The sequence below is a fragment of the Myotis brandtii genome, unplaced genomic scaffold (assembly GCF_000412655.1).
Source record: "Myotis brandtii unplaced genomic scaffold, ASM41265v1 scaffold482, whole genome shotgun sequence".
NCBI classification, from domain to species: Eukaryota; Metazoa; Chordata; class Mammalia; order Chiroptera; family Vespertilionidae; genus Myotis; species Myotis brandtii.
This window is the reverse complement of record NW_005368420.1, coordinates 498,134-519,306: the sequence shown is the minus strand read 5'-3', so window position 1 is coordinate 519,306 and position 21,173 is coordinate 498,134. Positions and strand designations below refer to the sequence as shown.

The following is a 21,173-nucleotide window of genomic DNA, read 5'->3' as shown; positions in this document are numbered from 1 at the left end:
TCTTCATGCTGGGGTGGTGGGGGCGCTGTTCTGTGCAGCTGCCGGGGTTATTGAAACACCTGGGTGTGAAGGTGCAGGCCTGTGCTCCGGTTATTCTACTGCATAACCCACGCCTCCAACACTGGCTGTAAACCATGACAGCAGTTTTTCATTTGCCAATCTGCTGTCTGGGGACGGAGAGCTTGTGCAGGGCTATGTGGCTGGGAAGCTCGGGGCTGGGAAGCTCGGGGCTGGACCCAGAAGGCTCACTCACATGCCTGCACTGGGGCGGAGGAGACTGAACAGCTAGACTCCGAGGGCCTCTCTATCTCTCTTGGTTTCTCACATGGGCTCTCCAGGATGGCAGCTTCTGGGTAGCGGGGCTTCTTACCTGGAGGCTCAGGTTCCAAAGGCGTGTGTTTGAGAGAGAGGGCCGGGCAGGAGGTCGCCTGTTCCTTCAAAAGGCGAAGAATTAGAGTCTTTCTTTTGTGGAAGGAATGCCAAAGAATGTACAGACCTGCTTTAAAACCGTCACAGGGAGGGAGAAATTACCAGGTCCTAGAGAGGTTAGCTATGTAGAGTGGGCTCCCAGACCAAAGCCGTGGCCTGTGGGGGAGGAATACCGCCTGCTGGCCCCTTCCCATCTCCTCCTGGGGGCCCCATTGGCTGAGCCCAGCTGAGCCAGATGTCAAGGGAGCAGGTGGCTATAACCACAGCCCCTGCAGCTCAGGCTCCAGAGGCACACAGGAGCCACAGGAGCAAATGCCCAGCACAGGGTACACCCTTAGTGACCCGTCTTCTTAGTACTGTCTCTCCATTCCTTCTGTGGCTTATCCAGGCTGGACAACCTGCTGTTCCATCCAGAAAAGACCGAGGTGCTTGCTGTCTTTGACTGGGAACTTTCTACCTTGGGCGACCCCCTTTCGGACGTGGCCTACAGCTGCATGGCTCACTACCTGCCACCGAGTTTTCCCATACTGCGAGGTAGGAGCTGCTTGTGGGGAGAGGGAGGGATTAAGCCAGCTCCATTCCCAAAGCATTGGGCCCCACTCAGCAGAAGTAGCTGTGACTGGGCTAGTGCACGGAATTGAGGTCCAGGCGGTTTGGGGGGAAAATGCCTTTGGGATGCATTCTTGTCACAATGGGGGGAAGTGGGTGCAGAGAGACTATGAAGTGAGAAGGATATGCACATAGGCACTGCTTATGCTTCTATACAACTAATTTCTAAAATTAAAAATACGGGTTTACTTAAAGTTAAAAATCATCAGTGGCACAAAAGATAACCACTGCCAATCTTTTCATGTCATCTGTTTTCTATGTGTATTCATACATTTATTTAAATGAAAACGTAATTATATGATTTCATGACTTGCTTTTTTCACTTAATTATATGCTATGGACATGTCTTCATGTCATTAAGTATTTCTTCTATAGCAGCAGTTCTCAACCTGTGGGTCGCGACCCCTTTGAGGGTCGAATGACCCTTTCACAGGGGTTGCCTAAATACATCCTGCATATCAGATATTTACATTATGATTCATAACAGTAGCAAAATTACAGTTATGAAGTAGCAACGAAAATAATTTTATGGTTGGGGGTCACCACAACATGAGGAACTGTATTAAAGGGTTGCAGCATTAGGAAGGTTGAGAACCACTGTTCTACAGAGTCATCTACACTAATAAAAGAGAAATATGCAAATTGACCGTACCTTCGTGACGCCTACCAGCCAATCTAGAGTGAACATGCAAATTAACCCAACAAAGCTGGTGGCTTAATTTGCATATGCAGGCACTGAGCAGCCGGGGGCAGGGCGGGATACTTGCATCGTTGCCATGGCGACAACACGGGCGTTCCGCACCACCCCAGCTGCTCCAGGCCTCTGGGCAGCATGGGAAGGCGGAAAGGCGACTCGGGGAGGAAGGAAGGCAGAAAGGTGGCTCCTGGCCTCTGGGAAGTGTGGGAAGGCAGCTCTGGGCCAGAATGGAGTTGGAAAGGTGGCTCCGGCCAGAGCAAAGGCAGCCAGGGGAAGGACGGCCCATTCTTGCACAAATCTTCGTGCATCAGGCCTCTAGTTTTTAATAATGGCATAGGATTTTATTGTATAGAATTAACTTAAACAAAACATTTGGTTTGACTCCTATTTGAATATTTAATTTGTTTTCAGTTTTTTTATATATAACCCCTTGTCTTCACAAAAAAAGCAGTGAACAACTTTGTATTAATATATTTACTTATATAGCCCTAGTTGTTTGGCTCAATAGAGTGTCAGCCTGCGGACCTAAGGGTGTCAGGTTCAATTCCAGCCAAGGGCACATACCTCATTTTGCAGGCTTCTCTGCAGCCTGGGCCCTGGTACAGGCACTTGCAGGAGGCAACCAATCAATGTGTTTCTCTCACATCAATATTTCTCTCTGTATTTCCCTCTCTCCCACTCTCTCTAAAAGTCAATGGAAAAATATCCTCTGGTGAGGATTAAAAAACACACAAAACAAACAAAAATGAAAAAACAAATGTGTGTGTGTGTGTGTGTGTGTGTATTTGGCATACTCCTAGGATAAATTCCTAGGAATGGAATATATTACCTGCTTCGGAACCATGAAAATGTTACAAATGAAGCAGATCTATAAAATGTTTTATGTGTTGTAATTTTCTTTTTCATAATATGGTGGGCTCTTTCTCTCAATACCATTCTTCATCAAATGACTGATCAAAAATAATATGCATCCACGCTGAACTGTGGTCCAGATGGAGTGAGAAGCTCCTCATTCCTTCTCTTACTGCCAATTTAGCCTGAAACTCCCAAGAGCCAGTTTGGGACTAATAGCCTCATGCCTGGATTCCAGCCGTCTGAGGGAGGAAGAACCCTTGAAATAATGAGCTAACCCTTTGAACTGGCTGGGAAGCTAACTTCCAGGCGAGGAAGTGATTTTCAGAATTTAAATTCTTGTGGCCACAGCGGAGTGGGGGTCACTGACTGCCCGGGATGCTCTGTCACCACAGGTTTGCGCGACTGTGATCTGACTCAGCTGGGCATCCCTACTGCAGAGGAGTATTTCAGAATGTACTGTCTTCACATGGGGATCCCTCCCACTGAGAACTGGAACTTCTACATGGCTTTCTCCTTTTTCCGAGTGGCCGCGATCCTGCAGGGAGTCTACAGGCGCTCGCTCACAGGTAATGGGGTGGCCTGGGAGAGCCAGCTCGAGGGTCCCAATCAGCTTCTCCCCTGGAGACCCACAGAGGCATCAGAGGGACGGGTTTGGCCGGAATCTTTAAGATTCTGTTAATTCAACCATTTTTCATTGAGTATATATATCATATAGTTGTTTTTATTTTTATTGACTTTTTACAGAGAGGAAGGGAGAGGGACAGAGAGCTAGAAACATCGATGAGAGAGAAACATCCATCAGCTGCCTCCTGCACACTCCCCACTAAGGATGTGCCCGCAACCATGCCCTTGACCAGAATCGAACCCGGGACCCCCCAGTCCGCAGGCCGACGCTCTATCCACTGAGCCAAACCGGTTAGGGCTATCATAGTTTTGTTCTTTAAAATATTTAAACTTTAAATTTTGAGATAACATACATAAAAATTTTAAAGTGAAAACATACATGATAAGTTCAATCATATAGAATGATATAAAATTATTTTCTTTTCTTCTCAGCGCCATATTTAAACACTGGACACCGTCACCAGGCCTCCGCCATATTTAAACCTCAAAGTTAAACACTACTGTTAAGAGTTTCTTGGGCCACCCAGTTTTTTCTATATGTCTACCTTCTCTCACTTTCTCCAAGTTTTATAAAAATTTGATCATCTTTCAAGGTGGCATGTACAGTCTGAGTCTGAGTAATGAGGGGGAAATGCAGTCCTGTGGTTTGCACTCTGCTATGGAGCAAATGGATTAGGTTCCTAATTTGTAAGGAATAGCATATCTTTAACATCAAAGCTGCATGAAATGGCTCTTTTGAGAAGTTGGCCATGGCAGGAGCCAGAAGAAAACTAGGCCTCCGTGAAGGTCCAAAGAGAATCAGGGAAACGGTCTCTTAGAGCAGCGGTCGCCAACCTTTCGGACCTCACGGACCATCAGTGGTCCGTGGACCACCGGTTGGCCACTGCTGTCTTAGAGCAGGGGTCCTCAAACTGCGGCCCGCGGGCCACGTGCAGATACAAATATTGTATTTGTTCCCATTTTGTTTTTTTACTTCAAAATAAGATATATGCAGTGTGCATAGGAATTTGTTCATAGTTTTTTTTTAAACTATAGTCCGGCCCTCCAACGGTCTGAGGGACAGTGAACTGGCCCCCTGTTTAAAAGTTGTGGGCACATCCCCAGTGGGGGGTGTGCAGGAGGCAGCTGATCGATGTTTCTAACTCTCTATCCCTCTCCCTTCCTCTTTGTAAAAAAAAAATCAATAAAATATATTAAAAAAAAAAAAGTTTGAGGACCCCTGTCTTAGAGCATGGAAATGCGGAAAACCGTCCAGGAGAGCCGGCTGTAAAAGGGCCCGCCACAGGGAGGCAGTGTCCGCACAGCAACGTGGATGGGCCTCCGTGCGGTGCCCTGAGAGAAGCCTCACTGAAAAGACGGTGTACCCTATGATGTGTGTGTGACACTCTGGAAGAGACAAGCTATAGGGACAGAGATGCGTGTTACCAGGGGCGGGGGGAAAGGGACACTGGGAGTAGGGATGATGGGAGTATTCTGTGTCGTGATAAGGTGGTGGTTACCTGACTCAACTCCCAGAATTATACGCTTCATAAAGAGGGTGTATGTACACTGTACCTTAATTTAAAATTTTTTAATCCTTTTTTTAAAAAGTCTTGAGCATATTAAAGAAAGCAAGAGACGGTGAGAGCATGACTAGAGGGAGTTCTGTGATGCTGGTGATGGCGTTGATCTAACAGAATGGTGCCCAGAAACTGGTCATTAATCCAGCCACTGGTGACACTTATTACCAATGTCACAGCATGGGCAGCTCAGGGTAACACAGGGCTTCCTGTCGCCCATGGCTGGCAGCGGAAGTCATTGGGGTGTTACTGATGTAGTTTCTTTAGGAAAAGAAGAGAGAAAGAGCAGGAAATACATCAGCCAAGATCAACTTCTGGATCTCAGCCCACAAATGAAAGCTTGGGCACATTTCCTCCCTCTCAGACGCAAATCCTTGTCTTAAAGTGAAGATTAAAACAGTCACATTGCTCCAGGAATCCAATAAGCTATAATAACACGTGTAAAGCACTTAACACCATGTCTTGTACATGGCAAGTGCTCAGCAAATGGTAGTAGCTGCTAAAATAACAACAACATTCTCACGAGTTAGTAGTAGTATTAAGGGCGATTTGGGAGTAATCACTGTTTTTCTTTGCTTAGGGCAAGCCAGCTCGGCAACTGCTGAACAAAGTGGAAAGATGACTGAGTTTATGTCTGACCTGGCCTGGGAGTTTGCAGTCAAAGAAGGATTCCGGATTTTCAAAGAGATGCCGGCCACAAAGCCATTAACGAGGTCCTACCACACGTGGGCTGGTCCACGGTCCCTGCCAAGCACCCCAGGAGCGAGGAGTTATATCTCCCTTCCAGAACCTTCCTCAGCTCATGCCTCAAAGGGAGCTCTGGTTATCTCTCCAGAGGGCCTTTCCCCACCGGTCAGGGAGCTATACGAGCGGCTGAAGCAGTTCATGGATCGGTACGTGTACCCCGCTGAGCCAGAGCTGCGCCGTCACCAGGCCTCCGCTGAGAGATGGACCCCTTCCCCACTGGTCGAGGATCTCAAGGTAAAGCAGCCTTTCGAGGGTCAGTAAGACCCTGTCACAGTGGCAGAGCATCAGCTCGCTCACCGGGCAGATCTGTCCCCTCCCCAGGCAGTGAAGAGAGCGGGCTGAGCTGAACTACCTTTGCTTTCCACCACCACCATTCCTGGTCTATGGTTTATGACACCGGGGCAGGTGGGCTTATTATGCATATTTGAATTAGTAAATTTGGAACAGTGATATTATAGACATCAGTTAATAAAGCCTCTCTTTAAAGAATTTATAATGTCAAAGCTAAAGGGCCAAATCAGTTATAAACTGCTTATGCTCTTGTCTCATGGCGACACCACTTTAGCTGAAAAACGGAAACACACACTGTTCTGTCAGGATTGGTCATGTCTTAGTTTTTAAGTTGAGATCTTCAGGAGCACATATTTGCCTATGATACAGCCATCATCTACTTAAAAAAATAGCATTATCACTTTTTTCTAATTACAAACCTATTGCAAAATTAACCAAAGCTCAAACGTGACAAAGTACATAACATAGAAAGAATTCTCTAACACCCTCCCCTGCTGAGATAACCACTGTCAACAATTTGGTGTATTAGGCTCCCAACTTCTTTTTTCTATCATATACTAACATATGTTATTATTCCTATGTGGGGTTTTTGTTTTTGTTTTTAAATATATTTTATTGAGCCCTGACCGGTTCGGCTCAGTGGATGGAACGTCGGCCTGCGGACTGAAGGGTCCCAGGTTCGATTCCAGTCAGGGGCATGTGCCTTGGTTGCGGGCACATCCCCAGTGGGGGGTGTGCAGGGGGCAGCTGATCGATGTTTCTCTCTCATCGATGTTCCTGCAGGGGGCAGCTGATCGATGTTTCTCTCTCATCGATGTTCCTGACTCTCTATCCCTCTCCCTTCCTCTCTGTAAAATATATAAATATATTTTATTGATTTCAGAGAGGAAGGGAGAAGGAGAGATAGGAACATCAATGATGAGAGAGAATAATTGATCGGCTGCCTCCTGCACGTTCCCTACTGGGGAGATTGAGCCCACAACCCAGACATGTGCCCTGACCGGGAATCGAACTGTGACCTCCTGGTTCATAGGTTGATGCTCAACCACTGAGCCACACTGGCCGGGCTTATTCCTATGTTTTAATGGAGTCATCCTATACATTCGAATCTCCTGCTTTCTTATTTGACTCTACGATATATCACCTTTGCATGCCAGCCCCTGGAGATCGACCTCCGAGGGGTTCTGCAGTGTGGGTGCACCGTAATTTGTCTGCCCTCCGCCTGCCTGAGGGACACTGGTGTCTCAGCCTACAGCAGTGATGGCGAACCTATGACACGCGTGTCAGAGGTGACACGCGAACTCATTTTTTTGGTTGATTTTTCTTTGTTAAATGGCATTTAAATATATAAAATAAATATCAAAAATATAAGTCTTTGTTTTACTATGGTTGCAAATATCAAAAAATTTCTATATGTGACACGGCACCAGGGTTAAGTTAGGGTTTTTCAAAATGCTGACACGCCGAGCTCAAAAGGTTCCCCATCCCTGGACTACAGTCATGGTGCAAGCCACAGAAGCCAGCTCAGGGTCAGTTAAGGAGCCAAGGCTGTTATCAAGCTGCTAACATGGACAGGGGGGCTAAAGACACAGCTTCAGAAGACAGTGGATGCTGATTCAGGGTTCTCCTCATGCACCAGAGCAGAGCCACTGGGGCTGCAGACAAGTGTACTGGGCCTGGTCCCTATCAGGTGTGCTGAGGAACCCCCAGTCTCCTGTCCACATGGAGCTTGTTCTCAGATTTGTCATGACATTAGTCATGCCAACGGTGATGGCAGGTGGGGCAGAGGGGAGTCTGGGAAGTACAGACTGGGGGAGTGAACTGACGGCTGCCGTCAATGCCAGGACCTGGCCGTCCCAGGTCTCCTCGGGCTCATGCCACCTCCAGATCCAGCCGATGGTGCGGACTCACATAATTATTTTTGGCACACACCTCATCTTTGGCTGTCTTTCCTCTTCCCTCCGGTCCCTTTCATCATTGGTCACAGGCCAAAATGAAACTAAGCCATCCACTCTGCTTCCCTGACTCTTTTTCCCATGCTAGGAGAAAGCCAAGGCCAAAGGACTTTGGAACCTTTTCCTACCCTTGGAGACTGATCCCGAGAGAAAATACGGAGCAGGACTGACCAACGTCGAGTATGCGCACCTGTGTGAACTCATGGGCATGTCTCTGTATGCTCCCGAGGTACCTTCTGTGATGTTCTCCGTGTGTGAGGATGTCCTTGTCCCCCATAGCCTGTGGGTCACCCTCCTGGGCAGATAGCATTTCCTCCAGCTCGGGCTGGACTCAGGAGCCCAGATACAAACTTAAATTTTCCAGTGAGGGAGGGCAGCTATGGCCAGGTGGCTGGACAGAGCAGGAAAGCAGCTAGCGCTGGAGTCTTCTGGGAAGACGGGAGCCGTGTGAGGCATGAGCCTGGCTGGCGTCTGAGTCTCCAGCCCACTAGCTCCAGACTCCTTCCAACAAAGGAGGTCGATGGCTGGGCTTTATAGGCTCTGAAATACTATCTTCAGAATGTCTGTGTCTTTGCGTTTCTCTGGGAAGAGGAAGAACTTTTTTTCCTCCTTAATATGTTTTATTGATTTTTTACAGAGAGTAAGGGAGAGGGATAGAGAGTTAGAAACATCGATGAGAGAGAAACATCGATCAGCCCTGCACACCTCCTACTGGAAATGTGCCCGCAACCAAGGTACATGCCCTTGGCCGGAATCGAACCTGGGACCTTTCAGTCCGCAGGCCGACGCTCTATCTACTGAGCCAAACTGGTCAGGGCAGAGGAAGAACTTTTACTCAGGGTGTCAGAGGGCCTGTGACTTGGAAGATGCCCTGTTCCTGGGTATCTGAAGTGTTAAATATGGACATGAGAGTCACCTTCATGCTTTTCCTTTTCAGATATTTAACTGCTCTGCTCCAGACACGGGGAACATGGAGCTCCTGGTGCGCTACGGCACCGAGGAGCAGAAGGCCCGCTGGCTGACTCCGCTGCTGGAGGGGAAGGCCCGCTCCTGTTTTGCTATGACTGAGCCCCAGGTACCACCCACAGGGGCTTATCGGGCCACACCCTCGCCAGGCCCAGATGGACTCCGCGTGGGGAACCTTGCCATCCTAAGTGGAGTGTGCTCTCACTCAGGTTGCCTCATCAGATGCCACCAACATTGAGTCTTCCATCAGAGAGGAGGATGGCTTCTATGTCATCAACGGTCACAAGTGGTGGATCTCAGGTATTTGGCCTAAAATCATCTTTCAGTCACACTTCAGTGGGTCTGTGTGATGAGCATGTCTCTCTGTGCCCTGCTGAAGCAGGACAGCAGCTTCATTCCCAGTTGATGCAAAAGAGATTCCGTCTCTGTGCTCCCAGCCAACGCCAGGAGAACCGGAGGTTCTGCGTGGGCCAGGATGACCGCACCGGGGACAGTTCTAGAAACCTCTCACCCACTCCCCGCTCTCTTCATCCTACCCTCGGAGAGGCAGAAGGTCACTTCCTCAGTGGCTTCTCCTTGCTGCGAGGTCAGGGGGCTGCATCAGAAAGCTAGTGATAACCCACCATTCATCGCAAGCTGACTCTGCAGGGCCCTCCATAGGCGCTGCATGAACCACACCTCACTGAGTCCCACACCTCCCCAGGAGGTCATATTATCATTCCCATCCCCACTTTACAGAGGAGGAAACTAGGTCAGAGAAGTGATGGAAGGTACCAGCTCCCCCCTGACAAGAAAGTAGGGAATCCAGAGTTCAGGGTTTGCCTGATTCTGAAGCCCGTGCCCAAAGCCATTATGTTCACACCGTCTGTGGGAACAGCAGAACGCTGCCAGGGACAGAGTACCAGTTTTCTGCCTCTTGTCTTTATATTTTTCAACTCTGCATGGCGCTTTTTAAAAAATTGCTCTTATGATGTTGGATTCATTCCTCACTGGGACGAAAACCAGCTGCTCTCATTCCTGGTCCAGGCCTGCACGTAGGCATCTGATTATGTGAGTCTTAAAGAGCTCTGTCGGCTGCTGGCTTTGGCTTTCCTGGACCAGGACTGCGTCTGTGAAGAGATCTGATGGCCTTGGCGTCGGATGGTGAGGGTGTGTCTCTCTCCTTTCCTGGCAGGCATCCTGGATCCTCGCTGCCAACTCTGTGTGTTCATGGGGAAAACAGATCCGCACGCCCCACGCCACCGGCAGCAGTCCGTGCTTTTGGTTCCCATGGATGCCCCGGGGATAAAAGTCATTCGGCCTCTGACGGTGTATGGGCTGGATGATGCGCCAGGTTAGCCCCCACACCTCTCTGTCTGTGTATGAGTCTGGGCCTGGGAAACATCTGGATGCGGCACCTCTGAGGGCATGATGACATTCGGAGGGCCACATGCTCCTGCCTTTCATTTCCAAAATATCAACCACACAGGCAAATTCCATACAGGCATTTAAGCTTTCTAAACTCAGAAGATGAGCCCGAATCTGTGAGATAAATGGTCACTCAGGACAGTGGTAGGAAGTGCACTCCAAACCTTCTCTTCTAGATCAGCTGACCAGGCTGGAGGTCCTCTTCCGTCTGCTAACAGCATTCACGTGTTTCCTTTCAGTGACTGAGGGATCGCTACACAGTTAGAGTCCCATACTCCCAGGAAGGTTCGCTTACAGTAGTCACTACGTTTTAGAAGAGGCATGGCAGACTATTCATTTGATATTGTAAGTCAGTGATTATTTTTCCATCTTTGATAGGCTCCTTCCTGCCCTACTCCCCAACCATGACCCAGTTAGAAGGCTGAGTAAAAGGCAGGAGAGTTGCCAGCAGGTGACTAGAACTGAGGCAAGGGATAAACGCATCCAACGTGGATAGGTAGGTGGATCTCTCAGGAGGAACCGTTTGGATCTTTCAGGTGGCCACGGTGAAGTCCTGTTTGAGCAGGTGCGCGTGCCCAAGGAGAGCATGGTCCTGGGCCCTGGCCGAGGCTTTGAGATCGCCCAGGGCCGACTGGGTCCCGGCAGGATCCATCACTGCATGCGGCTGATCGGGCACTCAGAGAGGGCCCTGGCGCTCATGAAGGCCCGCGTGAGTGCTTCCCCTTGCGTTTGGATCTGACCCAGGGCCTGCTGTCTCTCTGCTGTCGGACCTTAAATCCTAACTGTTTTCTGAGAGCTGACTTAGCAGGTGAAGCAAGGTGACGTTCTTGCCAGGAAGCTGTGTCCCTCTTTGCTTTGCATCTGCTATTGTGCTGAAGTTTGAAAGTCGGAGTAGAATGGGTCTTACTCTGTTGAGGTGGCCAGAAGGAAAAGGCTGGGCTCTGTAGCAGCAGAGGGCAAGGTTCCAAGGTCCAAAGGGGCATAGGCTGCAAAGGGCCATTCCTGCTACTCACTCATCTTTAAAAATCAGATACCAGAAAGAACCCTCGTCAGTGGCTTATGTCCCTGGAGTTCCAGCCGCTAGCTCTGTACCATCCTCTTCCCTGAGCATGTCCAGAAAACTGTTCTGTTGCGACCCCCTTCAAAGACTGGAAGCCCACGAAACAGAGAGCTTTTGCTGGGAGTGATCATTCATATCAGTGGTATCGATTCCACAAAGTTGAAGCAAACCCTTGAGACCAAACAAATCTCTCATAAGAAACTACATGAAGATCAGAGGCAATGCAGTGCATTTGGATTACTGAGCAAACATCTGTGATTTACAGCCTTTTGAGTTGAGGCTGACCAATTTTTTCCTCCCTGAATAAAATGCTCTTCTCTAAGGACTCAGAATGGCACTTCAGCCCCACCCTCCACTGGAATGCAGACCAGCCTTGCTGCAGAGCATTCTTTGTCCCAGTCTTCAGGAGGACGGGGCACTGACGTGGCAGCTGCACACGCAGGACTTGGCCGCAAGGGACTAACTAGGAGTCTACAAAAGATTTGATACTAGGAGGTTCACCACAGCACTGAGCATAATAGCAAAATGTTGGGAACAGTCGGTAAGACTAATAATTAGAGCCTGGTCAGATAAACCCTGGTATAGGCACGCACAGAAATTCCAGAATGAATCTGTAGAAATCTATTTCTTTTTTTTCTTTTTTTAAAATATATTTTATTGATTTTTTACAGAAAGGAAGGGAGAGAGATAGAAAGTTAGAAACATTTTTTTTTTTTTTTTTTAAATATATTTTATTGATTTTCCACAGAGAGGAAGGGAGAGAGATAGAGAGTCAGAAACATCGACGATGAGAGAAACATCGACCAGCCGCCCCCTGCACATCTCCCACTGGGGATGCGCCCACAACCCAGGCACATGCCCCTGACCGGAATCGAACCCGGGACCCCTGAGTCCGCAGGCCGACGCTCCATCCACTGAGCCAAACCGGCTTCGGCGAAATCTATTTCTTAACATAGAGAGATGTTCCTGTATACTCTTAAATGAAAAGAAGCAGGCTACAAAGCCATAGAGTATGACTCTACTTTTATTAAAAAACTAGAGGCCTGGTGCATGAATTCGTGTACCAGTGGGATCCCTTGGCCTGGCCTGCGGGATTGGGCTGAAACCATCTTTCCAACATCCCCTGAGGGGTCCCAGATTGCAAGAGGGCGCAGGCCAGGCCCAGGGACCCCACTGGTGGACGATTGAGGCTGGGGAGGGACGCAGGAGGTTGGCCAGCTGGTGAGGGACCGTAGGAGGGCTCCAGGGTGTGTCCAGCACATCTCGCTCAGTCCTGATTGGCTGGACCCCAGCAACAAGCTAACCTACCAGTTGGAGCATCTGCCCCCTGGTGGTCAGTGCACATCATAGCGACTAGTTGACTGGTCGAAAGTCTGCCCCCTGGTGGTCAGGGCACGTCATAGCAAGCGGGTGAGGGCCTTAGCATATCATTAGCATATTATGCTTCGATTGGTTGGACGACCAGACACAGCATATTAGGCTTTTATTATATAGGATGCATACAAAAAGTCTAGAAGAATAGCCACCAAATAGCCACTGTAACTAACTAGATGATAGGATAACAGGTGTTTCTATTTTTATCTGAAAATTTATACTTTTTCTGCCATGAGGTATAATATATATATATATTGTTTTTAGTTAAAACAAATTAATAAAACTAAACTAACAACAACATAAAAGAATCCCTTATAAGCTTTTCTGATTGCTGGTGTCCTTTGCAATAACAGTTGCCCACCATGGCACCCAGATGCAAAGCTGGGCCTTGGTCAGCAGAGGGCACCCTCCCTCACCTGTGTGAGGTGCCCACAGTCATCACCTAATTCTCAGAATAGCCCTGGGCCAGATGCTGGCTCAGATCCAAAAGAACTGTTCCTGTCTGACACCCAGAAGGGGCTGAATTGCTGGAGTAAAGGAATTCCTGGAAGTAACCTGTGCAGCCACCACGTTGACTGGCTCTGCAATATACATGAATGCTGTCTGCATCTGGATCTTCTCCCTGGAAATGGACTGTGGCTAGAGGGCTGGCACACTGGCTGAGCTACACACTCCTGCTTCCGCTCCCTGCCCTCTCCTGTGCACGCCACACCCCTCCTCTGCGGGTGTCTCAAGCTGTGTCTCTTGTGTCCACAGGTGAAGTCCCGTGTAGCCTTTGGGAAGCCCCTGGTGGAGCAGGGCACGCTCCTGGCAGACATCGCCCAGTCGCGTGTGGAGATTGAGCAGGCCAGGCTGCTGGTGCTGAAAGCTGCGCACCTCATGGATGTGGTAGGAAATAAGGTAGGAGGCCAAGGGGCCTCACAGATGATGGGTCCTGAGGTCGGTCACATGAGGGAATCCGTTCTGGGAATCTACAACCACTGGCCTGCCTTCCCCACTCAGCAAACCCTGGAGAAAGAGCCTGGCTTCTTGACATTAATAACTTTGCTTCAACTCTGCTTAGAACTGTTTGGGCAGCTTTTCAAACATGGAAAAGGCACACTAAAATAGGACTGGGCTCCCCATTTACTGAGCCAGTGAACTTTGGGGCCCAAGACAGTGGGCCTGACAGGGTCACACGGCCCCCTGGCCTCAGCTCTGCCCCAGCCTAGACTACGAGGCCCTGTCAGTGCAGGCATCAGGCAGGCTAAGAATTCACCACAAGAGCAGCTTTATTTTCAACCCTGACATTATTCCTTAAATGGCTTTCTGAGCGCCTTGAATGGCACGATTGATCTCTGCCCTCTCCAGCTCTCCGTGGGACAGCCTTTAACCCTTAGCCAAGAGGCCTCAGTAGTGAGGGGGGATGACACAGGCTCAAATTCCCAGCTCCTTGGCGCTCTAGTGCTGGGTATGGTGGAGGCTCTCGGGCCTGGTGCCAATGCTCCAACACAGGGCAGAGTCTTGCAGCTTGGTCTCCAGAGCCCTGGTTGGTCAAGGTCCACTGTCAGGTTGGAGCTGGCTGACACTGTGATCAAAGCACAGGCCACTCCCCACTCTGCCTTCGGAGTGAGCTGGTGATGCTCCCCATCATCTGGGAAGACATCTGCGTGCCCGAGTCTGTCCTTGACCAGGCACCTGCTCACACCTCACCACATCCTGAGTCACCCTCACCGTCTCCACCACTGCGCTTCCCTCCTCCCAGGTGCTGGGCATGGGCTGCCTCACAGAGCTTGTGGTCCAGATGGACCTCAGGTCTCTGTTCTGGCCAATGTTTCTGTAGCTCCCGTGAAACTGCTTATTCCTCTAAGCATCCTGCCCGTCTACTCTCATCTCCTCTTCCTTGCAGGCTGCAGCGCTGGATATTGCTATGATTAAAATGGTGGCCCCATCCATGGCGTACCGCGTGATTGATCGTGCTATTCAGGTGAGCAGGCTGTGGACCGCGGGCTCTTTGAACCACTTACAACACATGCAGAGCTCCCTCACCTTCAGCTGCCCCACCTCCTGTAAACTCCAACAGTCGCCTGTTGTCACACACTCACCACGCATGTCGTTTTCCTTCGGCCTCGGGACAACCCTGCATGGGCGGCCACATTCCTACTCCCACTTAGAATATGAGGAAACAGAGGCACAGAAAAGTGAAGTGGCTTGTCGAGGGTTACTTGGCTTGGAGGTAGCTGATCTCAGATTTATGGGAACTTGGTCCTTGTTACACCAGAGCCCTGCCTCCTAGCCATGCGGGATGTCTCCTTCCCAAATCTTAGCCCCTAGCCCCCATGTAGACTTCCCGGTGGCAGAAGTTATTTACCAGAGCGGGTGTGAGGGGACTGGTGTCCATGGGACGGCAAGTGTGGCCCCACCTGACGTCTTCCACAGGTGTTGTCACACAGGTGTTCTGAGCCATTCTGTGCAGGACACGGTTCCCGGGGCTCTCAGATGAGGGCTCACCGGGGCTTCCTTCCCTCTGCCCTGTCTGCCAGGCCTTCGGAGCAGCAGGGCTGAGCGGCGACTATCCGCTGGCTCAGTTCTTCGCCTGGGCCCGAGCGCTGCGCTTTGCGGATGGCCCTGACGAGGTGCACCGGGCGGCGGTGGCCAAGATGGAGTTGAAGAACCGCATTTAGGCTGCAGGACAGCAGGAGCCAGAACGTCCCTGCCGGCCGAGACACCCAAACACTCAATGATGCGTTTTGAAAGGCCTGCTACATGTGATTTTTGCACCCTGTCGGCAGCTGAATCCTGGGACAGTCACTGCACACACCTTTCTGGGTCCCCACAGAAGGCGTTTCTGTGAGAAGCCCCGGGTCGGGGTGTCAGGCAAGGAGGAAGGGCATTGGCTGAGAGCTGGGGGTCGGGACAGAGCCTGGGAAGCTGGTCTCTAGTCTCAGTTCTGGGCAGGCAGCCCGTGCGCCCTCTCTCTGGCAGTGGTGTGCTAAGGTTGTGGGGATCTGGGTAAATAGTAGGAGCCCTGCTGGATGGTGTACCTGTGCTTGCACCCCGATACGGGGGGCTTCCTGCTCTGTGGGACCCTTCCCCTCGAGCCGAGGGGCAGCCATGATGGGCTGCATCTGAGAACCCAGGCCGATGGCTGCTGGGAAAATGAAACCGAAATCATGAAGCCACTGCCATCTGATTTTCTTTGTTTGAATATCCACAACACAGAACACTAATTAAGATATTTTGTAAAGGGGCTTTTGGAACACAAAAGAGTAAGAAAATACATCTCAGAGACTTCATGAATGTTTATATGTAATACAAAAGGAATTGAGAATAAAGGTTCAAGGAGACATGTAATACTTTCAACAAAAGATTTTTTAAAAGAGAGAATAAAGGCTCACACGTCAGCCCTCTGTCTCAGAGAGTCATTTGTCTCCTCACACTTGTGTTTACACAGGATCCTGCCCAGGGCATTGGCCCACACATGGGCCACCACCACTGCTCATGTGAATGTCACCAAAGGACTATGGCTTTCTGAGGACCCCTGTGCCTTCCCCAGTCCCATCCACGCCGTAGTCAGAACATGTTGGGGGAGGGGAGGTGGCAGATTATACGCCATTACAATGTAGAGAGCAGCGACCTCCCCTGGGAAGAGGGTAGTAATGCTCACTTACTTGAGGTCTGAGTTCTTCCCGAAATGGATGCCCCAGGAGCCCAGGAAGCTTGCAGAGATAAGCCTCGAGCTGCTAGGACCCCGTCTGCTAATCTCATAATTCATGGGGATCTGGCCCATTTCAGGTCAGACCAGATGGGTGGGGACCGTCCCCCTAGTCTGCTGCTTCACCCAAGAGTGCCCACCCACGTCAGCCAGAGCCACGTGCCTTCAGGGTACTGGAGAGTCTTGGGGGGCTGGTGAAAGGGCTCCCCAATGATTTGGGGAGGCAGGCCCTCTCCAACCACAATGCTTGTTGCTCATGAAAGGTCAAGTTAAGTTGAAGCCCTCACACTAATGCTAGCACAGCACCAGCCACACTGGTAAAGAACCTTTTGCAAAATCTGTCGGGTTTCCAGCAGCCTCAGCTCTTGCTCCAGGCCTCAGCAGGAAGGAGGGTGTCTGGCTGCCTTGGCCAGTGCCTGACATAGCACATGCCCCTCAAATTCTCCTGTGGTCTCTGAGGTTAACCTTGCTTAACTAGTTCACAGGCTAGTGCGGCTGCAGAGATGAAAACGAGCCATGCTGCAGGGTGACCCATGCCTCCCTCAGATACTCTGCTGCAAAGGTGGGGCAGCGAGCACCTCCTGCAGAAGGTCAAGTCACGGGGACACGGCTCCAGCCCTCAGCCAGGTCTCCAGTTCTGTTGAACTGTTCCACTCACACTGTCAGCGTACCCCAGCTCTGGGCCCCGGCACCGTCCTTGCCTTGGGGATTGTGCGGGAAACAAAAGCAGGCAAAGTTGCTGCTCTCAGAGCTCACATCTCGAGTGGGGGGTGGTGGTGAGTGGCGAGACTGTGGTGGGCGGTGTGGTAGGCACTGCCAGCAGTTGGGGAGCTGGGGGTTCAGGGGAGCGCTCTTTCCAGACCTGCATGACAAGACGGGGCAGGGTGCTCCAGAAGGAGCTGGGAATGCAGAGGCCCCGGGGAGCTGGGATGTCGCCCAGTGTGTCTGGGACGAGGAGCAGAGACAGTAGGAGCTGCTCGGCTATGAGGAGCCACATGGACCTTGGTCAGGAGTTTGCTGTTGATTCTAAATGTGACAACACAGTGAGTTTAGGTAGTGGTTTGACAGGGCTTGATTTGAGTTTAAAAATATCCCCTGTTCCTCAAAGTTCACCCGGACAAAGAGGAAGAAAGGAGGCCGGCAGCCAGCTCACAGTGCCTGACACTGCAGAGGGCTCCAAATGCACCACCTGCAAAATTTTTAAAAAGATAAAAGGAAGGGTGGGCAGGGCCTTCAGAAGATATGAATAAAGGATCCAAAGATCCTCTGCACCTTCAGCAAACAATGGGCATTTCTGCTTGGCCAAACGCGGTAAGCGATCTGGTGATGCCCTGGGCACTGTGCTTCTCTGGAGTGGAAGTGAGTGTGCGATTGGGGGTGCATGCTTGGGCATGAGTGAGCTTGGGGTGATGATCGTGCCTGACCAGTTTATCTGTGGAGCACATCTTGGCACCATCCCTACGTGGTTGGACCTGCCTTATTAGCCTGTCTTGGGGAAAGGAACAAAATGTGATCATAACATACTTATGACTTTTCCTCTCTCAGCAGTATTCTGCCCCAAAGCAATTGAACACACTCTTCTGCTGCTATCTTGGCAAACAAGGGGGCTAGACTGAGCCCTCCCCAGCAGTCCTGCGCCAGTCACAGGACCACAGGGTTCCACCAAAGATGCCAACTCTGGTGGGATTTTTCATCCTTTCCTGCTCTTCCTTCTCCTCATCCCCCCTGCATTGAATTGTGGTCTTGGCATTCACAAACTGCCTGTGTTGCCAAGTGCTGACTTCAGATAACTCCAGAATAACCCTACAGAGGCGGAAAGAGACAATTCCAAGCAATTCACTTGGGTGGGGCCCCTTCAGGACAGCAGCTAGAAGTTATGCTGAAAGAACAGGTTCCAGTGTTCTCCTCTGTGGTTGCCTAGAGATGGCCCTTGTCTGTTAGCACCCAGGCCTTCAGGGTTCCCTAGGGAGGCCTTGAGGATGCCAGGGCCTGTCTGTAGTCAGAGCAAAATGCTGCACAGGCCCACGGCTGAAGTGTTAATTGAGAACCTCAGAGACATCTAGGTCTGTATTTATACTGCCCTGTGTGGGGCCACATGGCTATTCTCCTCACTCTTTGGCCCTCTAAGGATACTTTGCTTTTTTCAGCTCCATTTCTGGCAATGAGTCCACAGATGAGGGATAGTGGAGAACAAGAGAGAAAGTTGAACCTAGAGAAAAAGAGATTTAAAAAACAATCAGAACAAAGAATTTAAGAGTAAGAAAGCAGAAAGAATGGTGGAAAAGAGAGAAGAGCCAATATAGACTGTCAGGGAGAAATCTAGGTTGAGAGTTACATTAAGTACTTAAGGAGGCCAGCAGCCAGCTCACAGTGCCTAACACTGCAGAGGGCTCCAAATGAACCACCTGCAAAATTTTTAAAATTAAGTACTATTAAGTTTTTATTAATGATTTGGACAGACTGAGCCGCATGAGCTACAATTATATTAGGTCTTCAGCACATCGATGCTTCTCCTTCCTTCCCTCCCTTCTACTCTCTCTAAAATTCAATGGGAAAAGCCTGGCCGGCGTGGCTCAGTGGTTGAGCGTCCACCTATGAACCAGGAGATCATGGTTCGATTCCCGGTCAGGGCACATGCCTGGGTTGTGGGCTCCATCCCCAGTGTGGGGCGTGCAGGAGGCAGTCAATCCATGATTCTCTCTCATCATGGATGTTTCTATCTCTCTCTCCCTCTCCCTTCCTCTCTGAAATCAATAAAAATATATTTTAAAAAATCAATGGGAAAAAATATCCTCAGGTGAGGATTAACAACAGCAGCAAAAAAAGAAAGCATTGGCAAAAAAACCCAAACCAAAACAAAACAAACCCCCCCCCCAAAAAAAAAAACCCTGTAAAACAAAAACAAAAGGCATAAACTAAAGAAGATACATGAGGATTGGCAGAAAGTATTTGCATCAAATATGACAGGCCTAATGTTAATTGCCTTGATATCTATAAAACACCTACAAATCAATTTTAAAGAAACCAACAATCAGTCTGATGAAACAATGAACAGTTTATAGCAGAGGATGAACAGGTGGCTTCACACTAGTATAGGCAAAGACGCTCAAGCTCACTCCTAAGAAGATACATGTAAATTCATTTGATAGAGAAATGTTGTTTTTCACCTGATTAGCAAAGCTAAAATCATCTGATAAAATGTATCCCTGAAGGTGTGAGGAAAGTCAGTCATGACAGCAGACGGGGCATAAATCAAACCTCTATGAAGGGTAATATCATAACATCTATATTTAAATTGTAAATATCCTTTGACTTAGCGGTTCTATTTTTATGACTTTCTCAAGTATGTCAAGGATATACATTTCTGAGTTGTTTGAGTTGGCAAAAGATTGGGAACAAGCTAAATGTGTCCACCCACAGGAAATTCATTAAATGAAAATGATACATGTATCTGATGGCGTTCTGTGTAGCTGTTAAAGAAAATGAGACGCTCCTGTGTGCTGTTACAGAACCATCTCCCACACACATTATTAAGTGAAAAGCAAGCTGTTTTGGGAAAGAGGAGGTGGGGCTGGGGATGCATTCAGAGGAGACAGAGAGACTCATTTTTCAGTTTATCTCTGCAACAGATCTCCAAACCTATTTCCCCTCCCTTCTGGGCATACAGCTTGACGGACTTCCCCAGACTCCTATACATGGAGGAATGGAAATACTGAATTCTAGCTAATGAAACAGGACTCAGCCCACAAAACTTTCCCATGTGCCAACCTTAATGCTTTTTTCTCCTCTGGTTGTGACTTGGGGAATCAGGTGTTGACATCAGAGTCACACAAAGAAAAGTGCCCGGGTCCCTCCTTTCGCCTGTAGGGGAACGAGTGTCTCAATGGGAACAGGGACTGGATGCGGTAGGCACTGGACTTTCACGGCATATTTGCTTTGGCAGCTCTGTTAACTATTATGATGTCCTTTTGATAATCACACTAGCGCTTCAAAGGAAACAAGAAACCACACACACACTGCTGGTTTCTTTCAGACTGTGGATCAACACCTTTGCCTGGTACTTCATAGCTGGGCCTTGGGCCACCTCTTTGGCCTCAGTCCAGGGGCTGGAGCCTCAAACAGCAACCCAGGCACTTGCCTGGATGTGTCCCTTTCCTCTGCTCCTCTGCTGTGGAAACCTCCTGCCAGGTGTCCTCACCTCTTCCTCGGGCTTCTGCTGACAGTTATCTGGCTGGAATGCACACATTTGACAAGTAACCATCCTCCTCACTATTCAACACGTCTCACTCCTCCCAGCATCCTCAGTGCCCAGCCCCGGATGTCCATGGAATAAAACAGTTTGCGAGATCCTAACTTCCACCCCTGCCTTCCTGTAGTCCATTCTCCACAGACAAAGAAATCAGTAAGTTTAAGAGGCAGATGAAGTCATCCTTCCGTTCTAAAACTCCTTACCACCACCTCTAAGGCCATACCTGCCGTGGCCCCGCCCACCTTCCTCCTCACCTCCCCTCCCGACACTCTCCCCTAGTTCACTTGGCTCCATTCTTTCCATTTCTCTAACACGTGCCAGGGTGATCCCAATTCCAGGCCCCTGCACTTGCTGCTCCCTCCCCCTGCAATGCTCCTAGATCTTTCACTTTACAATCCAGGCCTCACATGCCACTTCCTGGCCATGGGACCTAAAAATCAATGCCTTCTGCCCAACCCTGTCTTCACCCAGTTCATTCCCTTCTCATCCCTGCACCATCTGCAACCGCTCGCCTTCGGGTTAACGTCGGCCTCTCCCACTAGTGCAAGGCCCGGAAGTCAGGCCAGGGGCGCTGCGGTGCAGGCCTGTACACCTTAGGTTCCGTCGCTGCAATCGCGAGGTCGGGCCATCGCACACACGCGGGGCCACGCCGGAGGA

At 49.8% G+C, this 21,173-nt stretch overlaps 2 protein-coding genes across 2 annotated transcripts in view; one reads left to right on the top strand and one right to left on the bottom strand.

Moving 5' to 3' along the window:
* The window catches only part of ACAD10 (acyl-CoA dehydrogenase family, member 10), a 31,922-nt gene extending 15,999 nt beyond the window's left edge, over window positions 1-15,923 (top strand). The window contains exons 10-20 of the mRNA XM_014547707.1: window positions 818-963; window positions 2,983-3,156; window positions 5,354-5,754; window positions 7,855-7,995; window positions 8,704-8,841; window positions 8,942-9,032; window positions 9,907-10,065; window positions 10,676-10,848; window positions 13,330-13,473; window positions 14,462-14,539; window positions 15,096-15,923. Of these exons, the coding sequence (XP_014403193.1) occupies window positions 818-963; window positions 2,983-3,156; window positions 5,354-5,754; window positions 7,855-7,995; window positions 8,704-8,841; window positions 8,942-9,032; window positions 9,907-10,065; window positions 10,676-10,848; window positions 13,330-13,473; window positions 14,462-14,539; window positions 15,096-15,236 (1,786 nt within the window). The 3' untranslated portion in view covers window positions 15,237-15,923. The remainder of the gene's footprint in view (window positions 1-817; window positions 964-2,982; window positions 3,157-5,353; window positions 5,755-7,854; window positions 7,996-8,703; window positions 8,842-8,941; window positions 9,033-9,906; window positions 10,066-10,675; window positions 10,849-13,329; window positions 13,474-14,461; window positions 14,540-15,095) is intronic.
* Window positions 1-21,173, bottom strand: part of BRAP (BRCA1 associated protein) — a gene marked incomplete at its 5' end in the record, with an annotated part of 76,872 nt that overhangs the window by 48,702 nt on the left and 6,997 nt on the right. The window lies entirely within an intron of this gene.